We start from the raw sequence: 18,525 nt of genomic DNA on the forward strand, positions 1-18,525 counted from the left end.
GCCTGAGTCGGGGCACAACCTGCCCGTCCCCCGGCAGCGTGGACCCCCTGTCCCTGCCACTGCTCGCGGGTGTGAGGGCTGTGCCTAGATGCCCTGTGTGCGCAGAGGTGAGGTGTTTTTACTGTATATAATGACATATACCTATAGACACTCTGTATCTAGTATGTATATACCATGCCTCTAGTCTTTTCTAATATGTAATACCTAGTATGTCCGGTATATGAAGAGTATAGATATATTTATGAAGGTATGCTCTGTATATCTGTACCTATACTGAGAGAGCGTGTGTGTATGTGTGATATACGTGCATATATAGGTATGCAGCTGTGCAGCACGAGTGTGCGTACACACGCCTCCCTACAGGACGTACCTAACATGCCGTAGTACCTCCGTAGTACCTGGGGCCGTGGGTGCCTTATAGCAGCCATACGTCCCGCCGCCGGTGCACACACGAGCAGCGGGAACCGGGGCACGCTGCGCACCGGGGGGGGGCGTGGCGTGGCCAAGGGGGCGTGTCGTGGGCGTGGCCCCGCCGGGCCCGCCCCCTAGCCGCGGGGAGGCGGGCGCTTTCCCCGCCAGGTTCCCGCGCCGCTCCCGCCTCCGGCCGCGATGTCCCGCCGCGGGCAGGAGACCGACAGGTGAGCGGGGATGGGGGGGGGGGGGAATGGGATCGGGGGTCCCCCCCCCTCCCCGCCGCCATGTACCGCCCCGCCGCCGCGTTTCCCGCCTGCCGGGGGCCTCCCCAGCATCCCCGGCTCCCCCCCCCTTCTCCAGCATCTCCGCCTCCCCCCCTTCTCCAGCATCCCCGCCCCCCCCCCCGGCATCCCCTGCCCACCCTCGCCCCTATTACCCCCCCCAGCACCCTCCCGATGCCCCCCCTGCACCCCCCCAGCATCCTCCCCACCCCCCCGCCCCATCACCCAGCATCCTCCTTTCTCCTCCACCCCCCCCCCTCCTTCCCCATTCCCTCCAGCCCCCCCCCAATCTCCCCCACCCTGCCGGACCCCAGCGGAGGGGGTCACAGCCCAAAGGGGCGTCCCCCCCCCCATCCCATCCCCAGCGGTTTTGGGGCCCAAGGCCCAGCCTTGCACCTGCAGCGGGGGCTCCCCAACCCCCCCCCCCACCCTTCCTCCTCCTCCTCCTCCTCCTCTCTCCCCCCCAGCCCCTCTCCTCATCCTCGGCAGACAAAAGCTCTGGCCGAGCCAGCGGCGTTCCCGCTCCGCCGCCCCCGCTCCGCCCCGGGCTCCCCCCCCGGGGCCCTCCCCGCTCCGCCCCGGTTGCCCGGCGGGTATCGCTGCAACCGGGCTCGGGAGGCGGGGGGAGCCCTTTAGAAACGAGCCCGCTTGGAGCTTTTTTTGTCTTGAAAGCTGCGCTCGCCAGCTGGGTCAGCTCGTTTGGGGGAGCTCGGAAACAATATCGCGACATGAGGGTTTTGCAGGGCGGGAGGGTCGAGCTGACAGTGGCTTTCTTCCTGATTGTAATTAATTGCGGGCAAAGCATTTCTTATAGTAAACAGGGCTGACGTTGGTTGGGGGTTTTTGTTTGGTGTTTTTTTTTCTTTTTTTTTTTTTCTTTTTTTCCTTTTCTGCTTCTCTCCCCGCAAGTGTGGTTTTTTAGCTTAGGAGGAGAGAATTGCAACCGCAAAGCGGAATAAGCAAACCTTATTTAGCAAGCTGCACAAACAGCACTTGGCTCAGGCGCCGTCTCTGGGGTATATCCTGGCTTTGTCCAGCCTTGCAGATACTATGTCATTATTTACTTTTTTTTTTTTTTTTTTTTAAGATACAGTTTGGAAGCGCAAACCCCGTTGTGTAATTCCCCATTCGCGCCTGCGGTGAAACCCTTGCCCAGTTTCTCCTCCGTGCCTAACTGGCCCCAGCACCGTTTTCCCTGCCCTTGACCGACAAACTCTTACAGCTCCGGGCTGCGTGGGAGCATCCCCGTGCAGTCGCCTACCCCACCGTGCTTCGCCCAGGCCCCCCCTTGCTCGCATCGCTTCCCCTAGTGCCTCAGCCATACGTTAGGAGATTTAATCTCCTGCCTCTACCACCACCACCTATTCATTTTTGATTTTTTTTTAATTTCGTGTTTGAGCTGCCCCAGCGCTCAAACACAGGGGCCCGGAGCCGATGGGCTGCGGATGCACGGCGGCAGCCCAGGATGGGCAAAACCAGTCTCCTGAGCTGAGCTGCCGAAAAGCAACTGCCGCAGCGTGGCTTTGCCATCGCTGGGATCCCTCGCCATCGCCGGCATCCCTCGGCATCGCCGGCATCCCTCGGCATCGCCGGCATCCCTCGGCATCGCCGGCATCTCTCGGCATCGCCGGGATCCCTCGCCATCGCCGGCATCTCTCGGCATCGCCGGGATCCCTCGCCATCGCCGGGATCCCTCGCCATCGCCGGGGCAGCACCGGAATCCCTCACCTGCCTCCAAAAAAGTGAGGGGATAAATGCTCTTTCCCTGCCTGCGTGGCGTGCGCGGCTGCTGTTCCAGCTGGCCGCTGGCAGGGCGAGGGGCTGAGATATTTGCTCGAGCCGCCGAAGCGAAGGAGAGCTGGATGTCACCTGCCGCTTTATGGTAACTGCGCCCAATTCCCTTCCTCGGCAGCAGCTTTTACGGTGGTTATTCGGTGGGGCTGCAGGAAGGACGTTGTGGAGCTTTGTGGAGCTTCGCAGAAAGGTTTCCAGACCTGATCTTTATCCGTAAATGATAAAACCAGTACGTTTCCCTTTTTCAAGAGCGAATGGAGACTGCAGGTTGGTCTGAATTTGCCACGGGCCACAAAGGGGTGATGGGCTCTGTTGGGGTCATCTGCCACATCTGAGCTACCGCGTTTATCTGAGCTTCGTGCCTCGCTGAAGAAGATCGGTGGGATCGCCACCAAAACCCACGGGTGCCTGGCACAAAAAGTCTGGGCGCTTTGCAAAAGGGGCCGGGGCCGAGGGCTTGTGCCGGTGGGAAACACGTGCAGCAGAGCCAGGCGTCCCCGGCACGGCAAGGGCGAGAGCCAGGGCCAGGGGTGATGTTAGAGAAAACTAATTTTTAATCACCAATCCCCCATCCTAAGCTACCTTATGGCCTCGGATTGCCTGGCCAAAGCCAGGGAGCGATGCCAGCGGGCAGGGAGGTGGGTAAATGCCCGCTTGTGTGGAGATGTGGCAAAGGACTGACGGATCTGCTGATGTTATTTCCCGTTTTGTCTTCCAGCGGAGCCGAGTCCCTCTCTTCAGATGAAAAAGGTACAGTAATTTTGTGGAATACAGCGCTTCAGATGGGTTTGTTAGGAGAAATGCCCGTCCTTTGGAATGGAAATGCCTATTTTGTAACCGCGGGCTTTAAAAAGCGGAGTGTAACGCCTTAGCTTAACGGATAAGAGTTTTGGGGTTTTTTTTTGTACTGATTTTTAAAATTCATATTCCTTTGCTCTTTATTCCCTTCCTCCGACCTCCCTAGCACAAAACCGCCAAGAGAAGAGTTAAATCTCTTTCAAGCTTATATCCCCCGACCGCTTTTCTCTTGCAGAGGTGGCGGCCGGCGGCGCGGAGGGAGAGGGCTCGGCCGAGGAGCACCCGGCGGGTGAGCACACGCGTGGCTGTTGGTTTTCCCCGCGCGAGGGGTGGCGTGGCCGGCCTTGCACCCGCCGTTTCCCCGCAACGTTGATAGAACCCCGGCAGACGCTGCTGCAGCTCAAGTCGCTTGCTTTGCGATACCGGTTTCTCTTCGACTTGGGTTTGGCAGAATAATTTATGGAAGCCACGTATGGCGCATCCCCGTGTGTCGCGTCACTGGTGGGACGCGCCGGCTCCCACCGATGCTTCTCCCACCTCACGTGCGTGCCACGGAAAACCGTAATTTAACTGGGTGGACTGGGATGTGCCACAGGTGAAGCTCCAAAATAGTCCCAGGTTGTAGAAAACATTAAAATTAAGCGTCTCAAACGTCACCCGTACCCTTCAGAAGGGCCTGGGTGACCCCCGAGTCTCCCTGGTGCTGGGATTTGATGCTCTGGTGCTCCTCTCTGCCTAAGGGTGCCTCAGTACCTTTTTCTGCTCCTATATTATCTAGCTTGCTGACCAGTCTGGTGTGTTTAAGCTTCTAGATGTATCCTTTTACTTACCGGTGGCATTGCTTGATTTCATCCTGCCTGTGACTAACGGGGTGTAATTTTGTTAAGGAGAGGACAGTTCCGAAAACAGCTCCAGCAGTAGCTTGGAAGAGGAGTCAGGTGAGCATCGCGTTGCGATTTTTGCGTTTCCTCTTCTGAAAATTTACGTTCAGCTTAAACCAGCTGCTTTTCGTGGGAGTGGTTGCAGGGTTATTGCATAAGACTGTTAATTCAGTGATCGTGTGCTGAAAAGGAGAATGATGTTTTTGTGAGCAAATGATTTCCCAGCCGCTCAGTTTTGAGCAGAGCAATAATAGAGGAGCAGCAGCTAATGTTGCTTTAGCCTCATAGACACAATACACGCAGATGTTTTTACACCACACTAGTTGTCCAAACACCAAGAGGCTATAAATCTGCTGGAGAGTTGGCAGCAAAAGTGGCAAAACAGGATGGACAGGAAAAGAATTAAAGGAAGCGTTTGCTGTTGATGAAAAGCCTGCGGGTTTGCGCTTACGCGGCTTACACCACCAGCAGTTTATTCTGGTTTCCTGTAAGATTGATAGTCTTTAGTTAAATAATTACAAAGCTTTTTCTCATCAGATGCGGAAGAGCTGGATGGAAGGAGGTCGGGTGAGCGTGCTTTTATTTTCTTCCTTATATCCGTCTCGCAAGGCGCGAGGAAGCCACCACGGGTAAGGGATGCACGAGGGTAACGATGGGTGATGGCAGGAGAGCGATTTAGGAGCTGGTCCGGCCGTCCCCCTCCGCGTCTTTCGGTAAAACGACTCGCTGGAGAGCACGTGCCCAGGAAGGGGGTTCGCCCGGGGGTGCATGCGCGGTGCCTTTCCCTGCAAACGGAGCCCCGCGCGGGGCTGGGGGTGCGGGGAGGTGCCGGACGGAGCCGAGCCGAATTTCTGCCTGCCACGGGGTCGCCGCAAACCCCGCTGCGGCTCGGGGACTGAAATAGCCTGGCCGCGGGAAGGGAGCCAACGCGCTGGGTGGTGTTTGCCTGATGTTTTCCAGGCCGTTCGCTGCAGCGAGACGTTTTTTCGCCTCTCCCACATCTGGCTGCCCGGGAGGGCGTTGCTGTCCCGGGATGACTTTGGGACAGCCCGGCTGGAGTCCCAGCTTGCAGGGAGGGGTTTTGGTGGGACGGGGAGCGGGAGCGAGCGGCTCTGCCGCTCGGCTTCTGCCAGACCCACCCTTTGGGCTAAAAGCTTTTGCCCGATGCGTCGGCTCTGCTTGCTTTCTGTTGCATTGGGGGGTTAATAAGGAGGATTCAGGCACTTTTCAATCATTTTAGGGACCAATCCACTGCAAGCAGCACGGTTAACCTGCTCGCGGGGAAGCGCCGTTGCCAGCTTCCATGCCGGGTGGTTGAACTTTGTACTTGGCACAGTGAGACTCGTCCTGGGGATGAACCTGGGTTTTTAACCCCAGTGGAAATTTCCAGTAGTTTGGGCAAGTTACGAGCTTTTGACAAGAATTGTATCCTGAGGTTCAGCTTCATCCCCACGCTGTGCAAAGCCTGCACACACAGGTGTGCAAGTGTGCCTGCAAGAACTTAGTCCTAGGGATATTCTCCTTAGGTTTTTATGAACGGAAGCAAATTAAATTGGTGGGTTGTCCTTGCTGGATATGGGAGCAGAAACCCGCTGGAGGCTGAGGTGTTTGCTGCAACTTCTTTTTTGTAGATGAAGAAGAGGAGGAGAAGGAATCGCTAGCGCGCTGCAATGAATCAGGTAGTAACGGGTCTCTTGAGGGCTGGGGTTTTTTTTCTGAGTGCTTAATTACTTTGCTTTTCATGAGCTGATCATCTTCCTGTTTTCTCACTAGGAGTGAAGTGTCTGCCGCCCTGTGAGCATTGCAGAAATGAAAATGTACGTTTATTAAAAAAAAAAAAAAAAAAAGCACATATTTTTCATGAGACAATTTGCAGAACGTAATTCTGCTCTCTCATCACCTTTTTAAATATGGTTTTTTTTTAATCTATTTATAGGACCAGAAGGAGGAAGTGACCCCTAGGATGCTTTCTGGAGGACAATATGTGTATGGATTTTTTTAATATAATGGGTATCCATTTACATTGTTCTCATCAAGATATTTCTCTCTTCGGTTTAAGTGGGGAAAAAGGCTAATTTGCTGCACAGATACATTTAGAGTTATACCAGAAGATGCCCCCAAATCCTTAAAAATAAACAACTTAGGGCAGCCGCCCCTGCTGCGTCCAGATCCTGGTCCAAAAAAGCTCTTACGATGGCTTTCTGCCTGCCTTGTCTTGCTGCAGTGATTAACATCAGGCATATTTTTACATGCTTGTTTTAGTCTGGACGCACATGAGGGGTCTTGCCCTGCTTCACAGGAATACTCGTCCTCCCTGTTTGCACCGACCTTGCATTTTTCTTTGGATGCCAGCCTTGTTCGCCCTCTCTCTGTCTTGGAAGTTGTCACCGGTGTGTGACGTTGGTGATGTCCGTGTGTGATGTTGCTGTTGTCTGTGTACGATGTCGATGCCGTCGGCGTACGGTGTTGGCTCTGATGCCGACGGGAGCCGGGCTGAGCCCTTTGTGTAAAAGCAGCTGCCTCGCTTGCAGGAAACGTTATGCAAAATGTTCATGACAGCTATTTTGCGTGCACTGGCTGGGTCCTCCTGGCCAGTTTTTAACACTCCAGCGATTGTTTAAACATTGAGACTGGAGAGAAAAAATTGTTGTGGCTTCTGTGCTATTCAGATAAAGTGCCTTGCGCTTGTTGGGAAGGGAGTTTCTCCGTTATCCCTTGCAAAGCACATTGTTAACGGTATTTACTAGGTGGTGGAAAATAAACTAACCGGGTGACTCTTGCCCACGGCAGGGTGCAGCTGGACGCAGAGGGGACCTACCAGTGCAGCCTCACGGGCTTGATTTTTGAGGTAACGGGGGCCGTCAAAATCACTTATTCCCTCTTATCCTGGAGCAAATACGCCAACCTCGTGGAAAAGCCGTGGATCGTGGGCGGCCCCCTCTTCGACGTGCGCTGCGACTCGACGCCGGCTCTCACCTCCATCCAGTTTCCCCACTCCCTCTGCCTCGGCGGTGAGTGCCGGCGGGTGCAGGGTTTGGGGGGGGTGTCTGCCGGCTCCCCGGCGCAGGAGGTGCTGAGACAGCCCCGCGTCCCCGCAGATCATGGCGCCGGCATGGCCTTCAAGGTTTTGCACGTCAAAGGCGAGGGGGCAGCCATCGAGCCCTCCGCCGACTACTCGGCCTCGCACGTCAAGTGGCTGGTGAGCTCGCTCTCGCCGGTGGGACCCCTCATCCAGAGCCAGGAGCCGGTGCAGTACCACGGTGCCGTCATCCTCTACAAAGTCGTCGACGAGCATCCCTCCTTATCCTTTCGGGTCTACGTGGCTACAAACAACGACTCCTTTATAAAGGTATGGCTCGTGTCGGGGGGGTCTAGGGTGGCACGACGTAGAGATGTACGGGCAGGGCTGGTTATGGGGGTGCTACGCGGAGGATGGGTACGGCGGAGAGATGCTCTTCTCTCGCCCTACTGTTTGCAGGCAATAGCGATGTACATGTATAATGAGACTTCCATAACGAAAAGGTCTGCCAAGGTAGGGTACGATGCTTCAGAAAAGAAATACATCAGAAACCTGTTCGCCACCGGAATCCACGGAGCTCAGGATTTATGTCTGAAAGGGCTTCTTGTCCTCGCGCCCATTCCCGGCTACAATACGTAGGCAAACAGTAGGAGAGGACAGCAACGAATAACCTTCCTTTTATTCGGGTCGCAAACTCTTCTGTCTAATTTCACCCAGGTAGCACAATAGCTGAAGAAGTTTATTTGATGTTTTTTGAGGATGCTGTTTAGTGCACAGCTTTCTGTAAAGTTTGCCCTGTGGGACAGGTCACAGACATTTTATAGAGCTGGGGACAGAGAAGAGCCCAAGGAACCGCATTAGCACAGGTTTTAAATGTTAATTCCTTTACTGAGGTGAGTAACCTTTAAATTGTATTTTTAAATTTAAATTGTATTTTTAAATTTTAGGATATCTCAAGAGCTGTAAAACATTCAAATAAGAAGTTTATTAAAATTGACAAGCCCCCTGTATGCCAAAAATTACTTCAGAAAGGGAAGAGGTATAGATTAATTTGCGAGCCAGAAGCTGAAATAACTCCAGAGGTAAGTCCCTTACACAACCCTCTTTTCGTGCATGGCCACTTAATTAGAAACATGACACAAAATGGCTTTTCCTGTACGTTCCTGCACTGGCATTAAGGGCATTTTTCACATTCATTTGCCATTGCGGCAGAAAGCATTTGCCTCTTAGAGCCCTAAAATTTGGGGATGAAATCCTGATGCTGAAGTCAACAGCAACACCCTGGGGAGACTGGGGTTGGGCTCAGATCTGTGCCACAGCCAAATACCTCCTCTTTAGCTTACGCGTCGGATAAATATTTATTTTTAACATATTTACATTGTATAGGAAATTGAATTTGTTGATGGATCTCTCTTGAAACTAAAAAGTTACATTGAAGTCTATTTGGAGAAACCCGATGACTTCACCTTGTCTTTGGTTGAGCTGGAGTCTGATGCGACCGTATGGAAAGCAAGACTAAGGGAGAGTGAGTCTTTGGTCTTCCCACGGCTAGTTTGGTCCTGCGGAAAAGATGCAGGAGTTGGGGTATAATTCCGCCCTTAGATGCACCTAAATTCCTGCCGTTAAAATCGCGAGGTTTGGAGCCGGAATTGATAAAACACAAAGAGAAGAGCTCCGGGAGGTCGGGTAGTGGATGTTGCGACGGCTGCGGGGTGTGCGGGAGGATGCTCCGCTTTAGTTTTACTTACTGGGAATAATATGCAATCTCTATTGCATATTATAGATGGCGTGCTGCAGCACATCGGATACAAGGGGAAAAATCACCTCATTATGTGAAATCTTAGCTCAGCAGCTGGAATCCACCCAGCAGCTTGGTTTTGTGCCTGAGAATTGTTGGATGTAGGGCACAGCAGTGGGAATTCCTCCCTCACCTTTTGTTTCCTCTGAAAACTGTTTCCCAGGTGACTGGATACATTACGATCAGAACAAAAACGAGCAGAAAAGAAGCACAGTCAGTAGTAAGTCAATCTGAAGATAAGTCGGGGTTGCTTATTCTCTGGGTACCTGGCTTGCTGTTGTAGCTCAGGTGACACGAAAGAAGTAACATCACCTCTCGCTTGCTTCTTAGATGTCAAAAAACGGAAACCAGCCCTCAGCATTTTGGAAGAAGACGAGCTCTGCAGCAAAAAGCAAAAGACTGGCAATACTGCAGGTAGAGCATTTCTGTGTCGTTTAAAATAACAGGTTTGAGTTGTTTTGGGTTTTTTTTGTAGCCCATGAATTGAACCTGAGCTCACTCTTTTAAAGACTTGCACAAATCTGAGCAGGAAATAGGGGAGGAGAAAGCACTGCTTTTGTAGGTGTGGAATTTGTACCTACATTGATATGCTTTAGTACACTTTAGTTGGTCATTCACTGGGTAAGTAAATGGGGAAAAACAGCTAGGAAATTTGCTTTATAAGGGACAGCTAAAATGATATCGTCTTCTAGGACTGGGAAATAGCGTCTGTTTTTGAAAGAGATTTCCGCTACGTGTCTCAGATTTTGCATTTGGGATATCTCCTGCGCCATAACAGGCTAAGTTTTTCTGGGGGGAAAAAAATAAATAAAAAAGAGCTCCTACTTCTTGTTGACATGTGATGTCCTGACGGTCAGAGATACTCGCTGGCTGGGAGCTCCCACCCAGAAACTACTTATTTACTAATAGTTCGTTGGAAAAAATGGAGAAGAAATAATGTTAGTTCAATAAGTCAATGACAAAAAAATCAGCAGAAGTAGCCATATAGGTGTTTGTTTATGGGTGCGTGTAGCCACCAGAGGGAGAGCTTCCATCCCTCAGAACCTCAGGTTTATGCGGAAAGTGGCTCAGTCTGTGTAACAGCGTGGGCTGAGGCTTCGGAGCCATGGTAATTAAAGGAAAAAAAACCATCACCTTTCTGGAGCAGCCGTAGGCTTCGAGAACAACAGACATCTGAGTGTGCCAGGAGGTAGCGAGTGCTTAGTGTGGCCTTAACATTACATGTCTCAAAATTTCTGGGTGCTTGGTAACATAACGTACCAAGGGAGGTTCTTCTGCTGGAGGAACAGCTGCTTATAAATGGGGAAAAAAACCCCTTTACAGCAGCAGCCAGCATGCAGTCGGTGTTGTCGTCTTCGTGAGCTAGGCTTCTTACTCCTTCGGTGCTTTTCTGCAGCGCGTGGCTCTGAGCTTGCTGGATAATCTGAATAATAAGATCACCTTCATCGTACGTCCCTTGGCCACATGCAGAACTAATAGTGTAATTTAGTTACAAGTTTAATGAGAAGGGCAGTGTTAAATCTGTTCTATGTCTTTTCAGATGGAATTGAAATAAAAATCTTAACTGATCAACAGCTGATGGTGATCGCAAAGCTGTTTGGTAGGCAGTGGAGAGAAATTGCTATTGAGTGTCTTCAGATGGAGATGAAAGACATTGAGCAGATTCAGGCAACGGAGGAAGAAGTTAATATGCAAAAATTTCTGGTGTTAAGCAAGTGGAGAGACAGAGAACAAGGCAACGGAACTGCAGAAGCTTTGTACAGAAGCCTCCGTGAAAAAGCGTCCCATGAGATACTGCAAGCCCTACAAGGTATTGCCTTCCCGTTACATTTATTTAATTACATCAGTGTGTTTCAGGTGTATTTTAAGAATTTGCATCAGAGGTTTTACCAAATACCTAGTACATGTTTTACTACGTAGGTCAAAATTGTCTCCCTTCTGATATTAGCAATGGCTTTCTTTCTTGTGGCATTTTTATACTTCCCTTCAGAAACTTAGAAAATGAATATTTTTGCACTGACTGGGTTGAGAGTATTCTCAGCGTGACCTGGCCGTCACGCTCAAATAAATCAGTGTTACATACCCAAGCCAATTCTTCATTGTCTCAGGGAGTCCAAAGAAAAGATGTTTGGGCCTTTACTCTTGTGTATTTTAGGAAGGGTTAATTAACACCTTCCTCTGACGGATGACTTTGCGGTTCGGTCCTGCAGACCCGTGTGTGTGTTTATGTATTTCCTCACTGCCCACATGTGGTCCCGCTCATTTCTGTGGGGCTCCTTACATTCGGTCCATCTTCTGCAGACCGAAGTTGTTCACCGAGCTGAGAACTCAGCCAGCCAAGGGGAACCTTTCCCAAAAACTAAATATATTTTTTTCTGGAACAGGCAAAACTTTGTTGTTTCTTCCTTCTCCCTAAAAGCAACCTGGCTGCAAAGGGTGGCGAGCTGCTCGTGCTCCCTCGCTCATCTGACCCTCACAAACCTATCCGTGCCGTAGCCTCGCGCTGTCTCCTAGGATTTTAACGCATTTATTATTCCACTTGAATATTGCAGTAACTTCCAGAGATGAGATAATCCGTCTGTGTTTGTGCGGGTTCCTCTCCTCAGGTTTCTCGGCGCGGTGCTGAGCCGGTGAAGGAGCGCGGTGGGAGCTTCACGTCCCGCTTCTCCGGCCGCTTCCCCGGCGTCTCGCCGAGATTCGGGAAAGAAGACGCAAGGCATCATCGCTCAGCGGAAAGCTTAGGCGGGCTCTTCGCAAGAAACGTAAATGAAATTTTGCGCGGATACAAGCAGACCTAAGGCTTTCGGGAGCAATGACTCGTGCGGTGGATCCCGGCACCGCGGCCGGGAGTGCCGGGCATCACGTTCGGGGAAACCCAACACTGCCAACCGGCTTTGTCTCATTTGAGCCAGTCCTAAAAGACATGAACACTGGAAGAAACCAGTTTGCCTTGTTCAGGTGTATGATCCTTATCTGGAAACATTTTTATTTACATCAGGGAAAGACAGGGAGAAAAGTTACGCCGTGACTTTTGTCCCCTTAAAAAAAAATATTGAACTGCCAAAATCATGAGGTACATCGTATTTCTGACAGATGCCCAAGATCAGGGAAGAATAATCCTAAACTTGCAGATAAATTCCTTTGCGTAATCACTGTATATATACATAATTACTGTATATACTCACGTACATTCAGTCCTTGTTAAGCTGTGGTTCTGTTTTCTTTCATGGGAGCACCACTATTGACTTGAGGCAGCTTTGAATTTTCCTGGGAATTCCTTCTTCACTTTTCTGTATAGCCCGTCTCAATTTTCATGAGATATTTTTTAATGTTGTATATTTTTTTTTTTCTGTATTATAAACTTTTTATACTTTTTTTTTTACTTGATTAATTTTAACTTGAATAGAATTAGGTGCTTAAACTAAAATGGGAAAAGCGAAAATCTCTGTGAAGGCTGTTACTCCGTCGGCAACGCACGTACTACAGAATTGGAAAAGGTTTGGAAAGAATGCTACTTGCAGAAGAGAGCGGAGACGCCACAAGGGAGATTGTCTAGTTTTTAAAGACACAGGATTCTTCTGGTCATCTTCCTCTGCGTATGTTTATGAAAGAAGCAGCATACTTTTAAAAAATAAGGATTAAAAAGGAAACATTTACACTATTTACGTATGATTTTTTTGGATTATTTTTTTATTTTAGCTATTGGGTGAAATGTTGCAAGTTTGTTGTATGTCGTGGGCCGTCTTTCCAAGCCTTGATGCTCCACGTTAATGAACATCCCAGGGGGTGGCTGAGGAAAAGGGCTGTGTCGGTGCCCAGGACCTCGCGGACTTTTCTGCTGATGGGGCGTTTAGGGGAAAAAAAAAGCTGTGGCAGGCAGGGTGGGCTCGTGGGGGGCTCTCCAGCCCCAGGCAGAGCTGCCCTTGGCTCTTCAATCTGGGACAAGCGGCGGGACATTGCCATCAGGGGCACCTATAAAATACCCGATAAACCCCAAAGTTCTAATAGGACCCTCTGGTCAGAAGCAGAAATCAGTAAATCTAAGCGGGAAAGAAGGTGCTTGTTTGTAATAACGAGGGTAACGGGATAGCGTAGCAGATGGCGAAAAGAGATGATAAGGTCTTTGACCTTCAGGTTCTTTAAACCAAATTCAAGAACCTTTTTAAAAAATTGTATCTCTGTGGTCTTCAGTTTGGCTTTGTTCCAGTTCTCGCAAGCAGAAGGAATGAAAATATTACAGTTGCATAAGGTCAGCAGGGCACCGAGGCTTGAGGTTGTGCTTACCGTACGACTTGGTCTGTGCTGGGGATCGTCTGTGGGAGTAGGGATTTTAAACTAAGATACCAGTGCTGAATGTTACTACGGTATGCCTTTACATGCCAGCAAGTATTTTAAAAGTATGATCGATATGAGATTATCATATTGATTCATGCTATATCTCAAGGAAGAAAAAAGTCACCACATTTTTTATGCAAACTTTGATTTTATTGGGCAATAAATAGAATAAATAAGGAATATCATCATAAATAAATTGATTATTATAAATATGTTTCAATTCCTGAAAATTACAGCTGAATAAATAAAACAGTGAAGACAAATTACAGTTGAGTGTTCGGTGGTTTGAGAACATTTTGGTGCTACAATGTAGCTTATTTTCTAGAAATCTAGAAGTCGAACGTGATAGCTTAAAAAGCACTGAAAACAGCTCGCTAAAACCTGATTTCTAAGAAACTCTGTGAAATAATTATGCGCTAGACTCCTTAAAAAGCCCCCAACCACCTGGCAGGGTATTGACCCTACTCTTTTTTTTCTCCAAAACATTCCTAGGTCAAATTTATACCCCAAGCGCTGGCGGGCTGGGCGCTTACAGCGAGCTCTCTGCCGAGGTCAGGTAATTCATCATCCTGTTGATGGTGACCGTGCGGATTCGGAAGGCGTGAAGGATGCTGCAGAGCCTCATCCTCTCCTTGAAGGAGGTCAGCCCCGCGCCTGCCGATGGCTGCGGCACGCTCCCGCTGCCGGTCTTCAGGGCCTGGGAAGAGGTAGGGCTGTTAAAAACTATCACCAGAAAGTGGCTAAAACGTAAAGCTCTTTAGGTTTTTTCCGCCCCCTGAGTGATAAACGGCAAGGCTTAGAAATAAGGTATGTAAATGAGAGATTTGAAATATTTAATGATATAATTAATAGACTTAGGATGCGCAGCTGTACTTCCCTTGAGACGAAAATGGCCATTCATGCACAAAGGCTCTTTCTGCCCAGGAATAAAGATGCTTTTCTAATAAACAGCCTATGGCCGGCTTTGTCTAGGGACCCGTTAGACTGGGCTCATCTGCCCGTGGCCAGAATCTCCGGGCTATCGGGAGATGCTGTGTCAATACAAAGGCAATTAACTTTTTTTTTAAGTAGCTTTTGTTAAACAAACCGACAAGCTTTTAACATCTATTTCCTCTAGTCAGTAAGACTATTTATCAAAGTTCAGTACATCCTATGTCATATCCAGTATAGCAGGTGTATTGTATTTCAGTATTTGGAAGAGAAAGAGAGCCAGGTCCCTTTTACTCTATCTTTTACTCTATTTTTGAGTTCTTTGAGGAACTGGCAGAAAATCCTGCACCCTGTCTCCTTGCGAGAGCAGAGCAGCATGAAATAAGGAGGGCTGCTAAGGAGCCATACGTCCGAGTCCTGATGTATTGACCACATCAGCAAGGCAAAAATATGAAGCGAGAGACATAATTCATAAGAATCAAGTCTTGTCTAGGAAAAAACAGTAGCAGACAATCTTTTAAATTACCAGGTTAAAGAAAGGTCACTATTTGACTGACTACAGAATGGAGTGCACTGAATTAAAAACTCTGGTTTAAGACAGAAATAGTAGAAAGGAAGGAGACAGAAATACTTACTTTCATCATTTCATCAATCTTTGCCAGCACCTTTTGATCATTGAAGTTCTTCAGCTCGGCCCTGTAGGCATTCAGATCCTCATAGATGCCCTGCAGGCATTTAGTCTGCAAAAGTCAGAATTAGGAAATGTGGGAATCTGTTGTTAAAACGCTTTAAACATATGACGAGCAAAAGAAGGGGTTCTTTGGGGAAACTTGCAATTTACCGTATCAAAAGTAGATCTTTCCAGTGCTGGACAGTTTCCAGTCTGCAAATTAAAGAAGAAATGAGACATGATGATTTTGTGGAAGTGGGAATTATATGGCTGTTCCATGAAAATATGATGCTGAAACTCAATATTTTTTTTTACCCCTGGATCCTCAGATGTGCAAGCTTTTATCGTGTTGGTTTGATTCTTAGTGATATCTTCAAGATCAACCTCTTCAAGGGTACACTCAAATCCCAGGGTGCTGAGATCCTGTGTTAAAAAGGTAATAAAAAAGGGTCATTGACTCAGCTTCACGGTACTGTGCGTACATATATGTAAATGCACACAATTATAAGTGATCTGTCACAGCTGTCTGAGCTTAGCTGAATCCTCGGAATGAGGCTGTGTGAGGACCGTGGTTAAATACAAATGCTAGCAAATGGACTAAGAGACTGAAATGCATGGGGCAGTTGTGTTTAGTGGGCATAAGCTCAGGCTTTGCACAGATTTGTTTTATATGTTGTCGTGAATCGCACTGCCTCCGTTACTTTGAACTATTCTCTCAGACATCGAATCTATTGAGAACTTTATGTCGCTATGGTTTTAAACGTAAAGTATCTCTTAGAAAGTGAAAAATAACTAATACCATCTGCATAGACATTTAACGGTGCTCACTGACCCACTGCAAGTGTGGGAACAATGCACCTATTTAGTGGTGGGGGTTTTTGTGGTTCTCCAAGATGAATCTTGCAACAATAGCAGGGAATTTTAGCAAAAAAAAATCCCCTTGGCACTACTGCCAGGGGGCTTTAGTGCGGAAAGATGCTAGAGCACCGAACCGACGACACCAGCAGCAACATGTGAACACTACGACAAAGTCGTGAGCAAGTTCTTTCCTGAGCCAGTTCTGCAGTGGCCTTAGAGAAAGTGTTCAAAAATGAGAGAGCTCCTGAAATTGCTGGTGCCACTAATGGTGTGTGTGCTCCTGTGGGGTTGCGGTGAATAAGGGCTGAGAAAGACACCTGAGCAAATCCCGATCCTAAAGGGCTGCTCAGGGGAGGCACGAAAGCAAAGACCAGGCGTAGAGTCTTAAAGGGAGTCTGCAGAGAGCATCCACCCCGCTGGGTGCCCTCACCAACCCATGTCTGCCTGCCTGGGTACCCTCACCAATCCCTCACTGCTTGCCTGGGTGCCCTCACCAACCCCATCACTGCCCACCTGGGTACCACCACCAATCCCTCACTGCTTGCCTGGGTACCACCACCAACCCATCACTGCCCGCCTTGGTGCCATCACTGCCCCATCACTGCTGGTTACCATCACCTCCTGCCTGGCTGCCCTCACCAACCCATCGCTGCCCTCCTTGGTGCCCGCGCCAACCCATCGCTGTCTGCCTGGGTGCCTTTACTGCCCCATCACTGCCTGCCTGGGTACCCTCCCCAACCCATCGCTGCCCTCCTTGGTGCCCTCACCAACCCATCACTGCCTGCCTGGGTGCCTTTACTGCCCCATCACTGTCCACCTTGGTACCCTCACTGCCCCATCACTGCCTGCCTGGGTACCCTCCCCAACCCATCGCTGCCCACCTGGGTATCCTCCCCAACCCATCGCTGCCCTCCTCGGTGCCCTCCCCAACCCATCGCTGCCCACCTGGCTACCACCCCCCCATCACTACCCCCCCACTACCCTCCCACCCCCTGCCCACCTCCCCAGCCCGCATCCCCCCATCCCCATTTAACCCCCCCGGGACCCCCGGCCGAACCTTCAACCGCCGGAGGGAAGCGGCGGCGGCTTCCAGCAACTCCCGGGAGCGATTCAACCCTTCGGCGAGGCGGTGAGGAGCCGGGGGGGGCTGCGGCAGAGCCCGGCCGGGGGTGGGCAAGAGGAGGGTCAGGCAGAGAAGGGGCAGCGGCAGCGCCGGCCGGTTCCCTGCCCGTCGCCTGCAGGGCCGGGCGGCAGCGCTGCGGGGCGCTCCCCGCCCGCCGCTGCCCGTCCCGCCGCGCCGCTCCATGCCGGGGATGCCGGGGATGATGCCGGGGATGATGCTGGGGATGATGCCGGTGGTGGTGGCGGTGCGGGGCAGGGAGGGGAGAAGCGGTGCCCGGTTGCCGTCGGGATCCTCGCCGGCTTTTTATCGGGGGCGGCCGGAGCGGGGGTTCCCCCTCTTCTCCTTTTCACAGAGGCGATTCGGTGAGGCGAGGCGGTGGAGGGGGGCCGGGGGGCGGCCAGGACTCATCCCGAGAGCTGCTGGGGTTGCCGGGAATCCCGGTACGGCGGAGGAGGGGGGGTGGGGGTGGTTTGGGGGGGTCCGGGGGTCGGGACCGGCGGCGGAGGCCGGCTGGGGATGCTGCGGGGCAGATGCGGTGGAGGGTGGAAAGGCGTTCAGCTGGGGCTGTCGCCCTCGCTGAGAGCTTTGGGGCGAACTGGGACGGCTTAAAGGATGCGTAGGACACGTGGAGACGCTTTTGCATTTCTGTTCTTTGCTATTAAAAACCGTCACGGCGTGATGCTGTTAATGAACGCTCGCTAAAACCCGCCTGGAAACTTGCCTTTGGCCGATATACTCGGTATGATGGCCGAATATTCCAACATTAGTCCACGTGGCCGTACTTAGCCTGGCCAAAAGGCTGTAGGAAACTTTTCTATCCGTCGGGTCTGCCATGAAGTCAATGGGAGTTTTGCTATCGACTTGGAAGGGAGCAGGATGAATCAAGAGTTTTATATTGCATTTTCAGGTTCTTTTTATTTTAATTGACATCTTGTTTCCCATAAGAAGGCTGTGGCGTGTCTAAAGGCTTACTTTGCTAGAATACCAGCACTGCATAATTTTCCATTTTCACCGTGTGTTTTCCATTTCTGCACTAGTCATTAGGCTGTGGTTTTAATCTTGTGTAGGAGACTTTTTTTTTCTGACACAGAAGTGAAAGAGACCTTCCGAATATGCTTGCATGCGTGTTCTTGAAAAGGCGTCAGTTTGGCTTTCCAGGTTTCTTTGCCCAATGCTCAGTCATAGCGTTGCCTTCAGCGGCAGGGCATGAGGTTCCTCTTCAGGTGGGGCACTGACGCACAATTTGGACAACAGTTTCTCCTTTGTGCTGCACTTAGCCATGTACTGGGATATTAGTTAGGGTTCTTTGGCCGAAAGGAGGGATACTTAGCCCAAATACCTTCAGAGGTCTCTCAATGCAGCTGCTATTGAACGGGCATTGTGCACAGAGCGATGATCTCGGGGGCGGCTGCGCGCGGAGGTGCCTCTTCTCCACCGTCCCGTGGGCCAGGAGAGAGGACTTTCCTTCCCGCTGCTGTGTCCCAGCTCCCGGAGGGATTTCTTTGTGACCCGAGGCAGTGAGGTGGGGGGGAGAACTGGGGCTAGAGGATGCCCAATGTGTGCTGCTGGGCTGGCAAGAGCATCTTCCCGGAGGACTTCACCTCCAAAGGGACCCCCGGCAGCC

At 50.6% G+C, this 18,525-nt stretch overlaps 2 protein-coding genes across 4 annotated transcripts; one reads left to right on the top strand and one right to left on the bottom strand.

Annotated features, from left to right (window-relative positions):
• Positions 1-537: 537 nt before the first annotated feature.
• LOC104324111 (caspase recruitment domain-containing protein 8-like) lies at positions 538-12,650 on the top strand. Of its 3 annotated transcripts, XM_069792843.1 has the most exons (16): positions 538-638; positions 3,208-3,239; positions 3,523-3,576; positions 4,175-4,225; positions 4,706-4,735; positions 5,800-5,847; positions 5,942-5,985; positions 6,105-6,154; positions 6,959-7,179; positions 7,267-7,517; positions 8,135-8,269; positions 8,574-8,712; positions 9,149-9,205; positions 9,316-9,399; positions 10,526-10,795; positions 11,592-12,650. In XM_069792843.1, the coding sequence occupies exons 1-16, from the start codon at positions 610-612 to the stop codon at positions 11,609-11,611; spliced, it is 1,515 nt and encodes a 504-aa protein (XP_069648944.1). In that variant the 5' UTR covers positions 538-609; the 3' UTR covers positions 11,612-12,650. The 3 variants fall into 3 exon arrangements, with proteins under 3 accessions (XP_069648944.1, XP_069648945.1, XP_069648943.1); XM_069792842.1 differs by lacking the exon at positions 538-638 and having other exon boundaries at positions 1,322-3,239; XM_069792844.1 differs by lacking the exons at positions 538-638; positions 11,592-12,650 and having other exon boundaries at positions 1,259-3,239; positions 9,998-10,702.
• Positions 12,651-13,621: 971 nt separating this feature from the next.
• Positions 13,622-17,084, bottom strand: IL12A (interleukin 12A). The gene is made up of 5 exons (XM_069792845.1): positions 16,836-17,084; positions 15,236-15,343; positions 15,092-15,133; positions 14,886-14,990; positions 13,622-14,017 (listed from the first exon to the last, which is right to left on the bottom strand). Exons 1-5 carry the CDS (start codon positions 17,082-17,084, stop codon positions 13,850-13,852), a joined length of 672 nt encoding a protein of 223 aa, XP_069648946.1. The 3' UTR covers positions 13,622-13,849.
• Positions 17,085-18,525: the final 1,441 nt, after the last annotated feature.

This window comes from Haliaeetus albicilla, chromosome 9, assembly GCF_947461875.1.
Source record: "Haliaeetus albicilla chromosome 9, bHalAlb1.1, whole genome shotgun sequence".
Taxonomy (NCBI): domain Eukaryota; kingdom Metazoa; phylum Chordata; class Aves; order Accipitriformes; family Accipitridae; genus Haliaeetus; species Haliaeetus albicilla.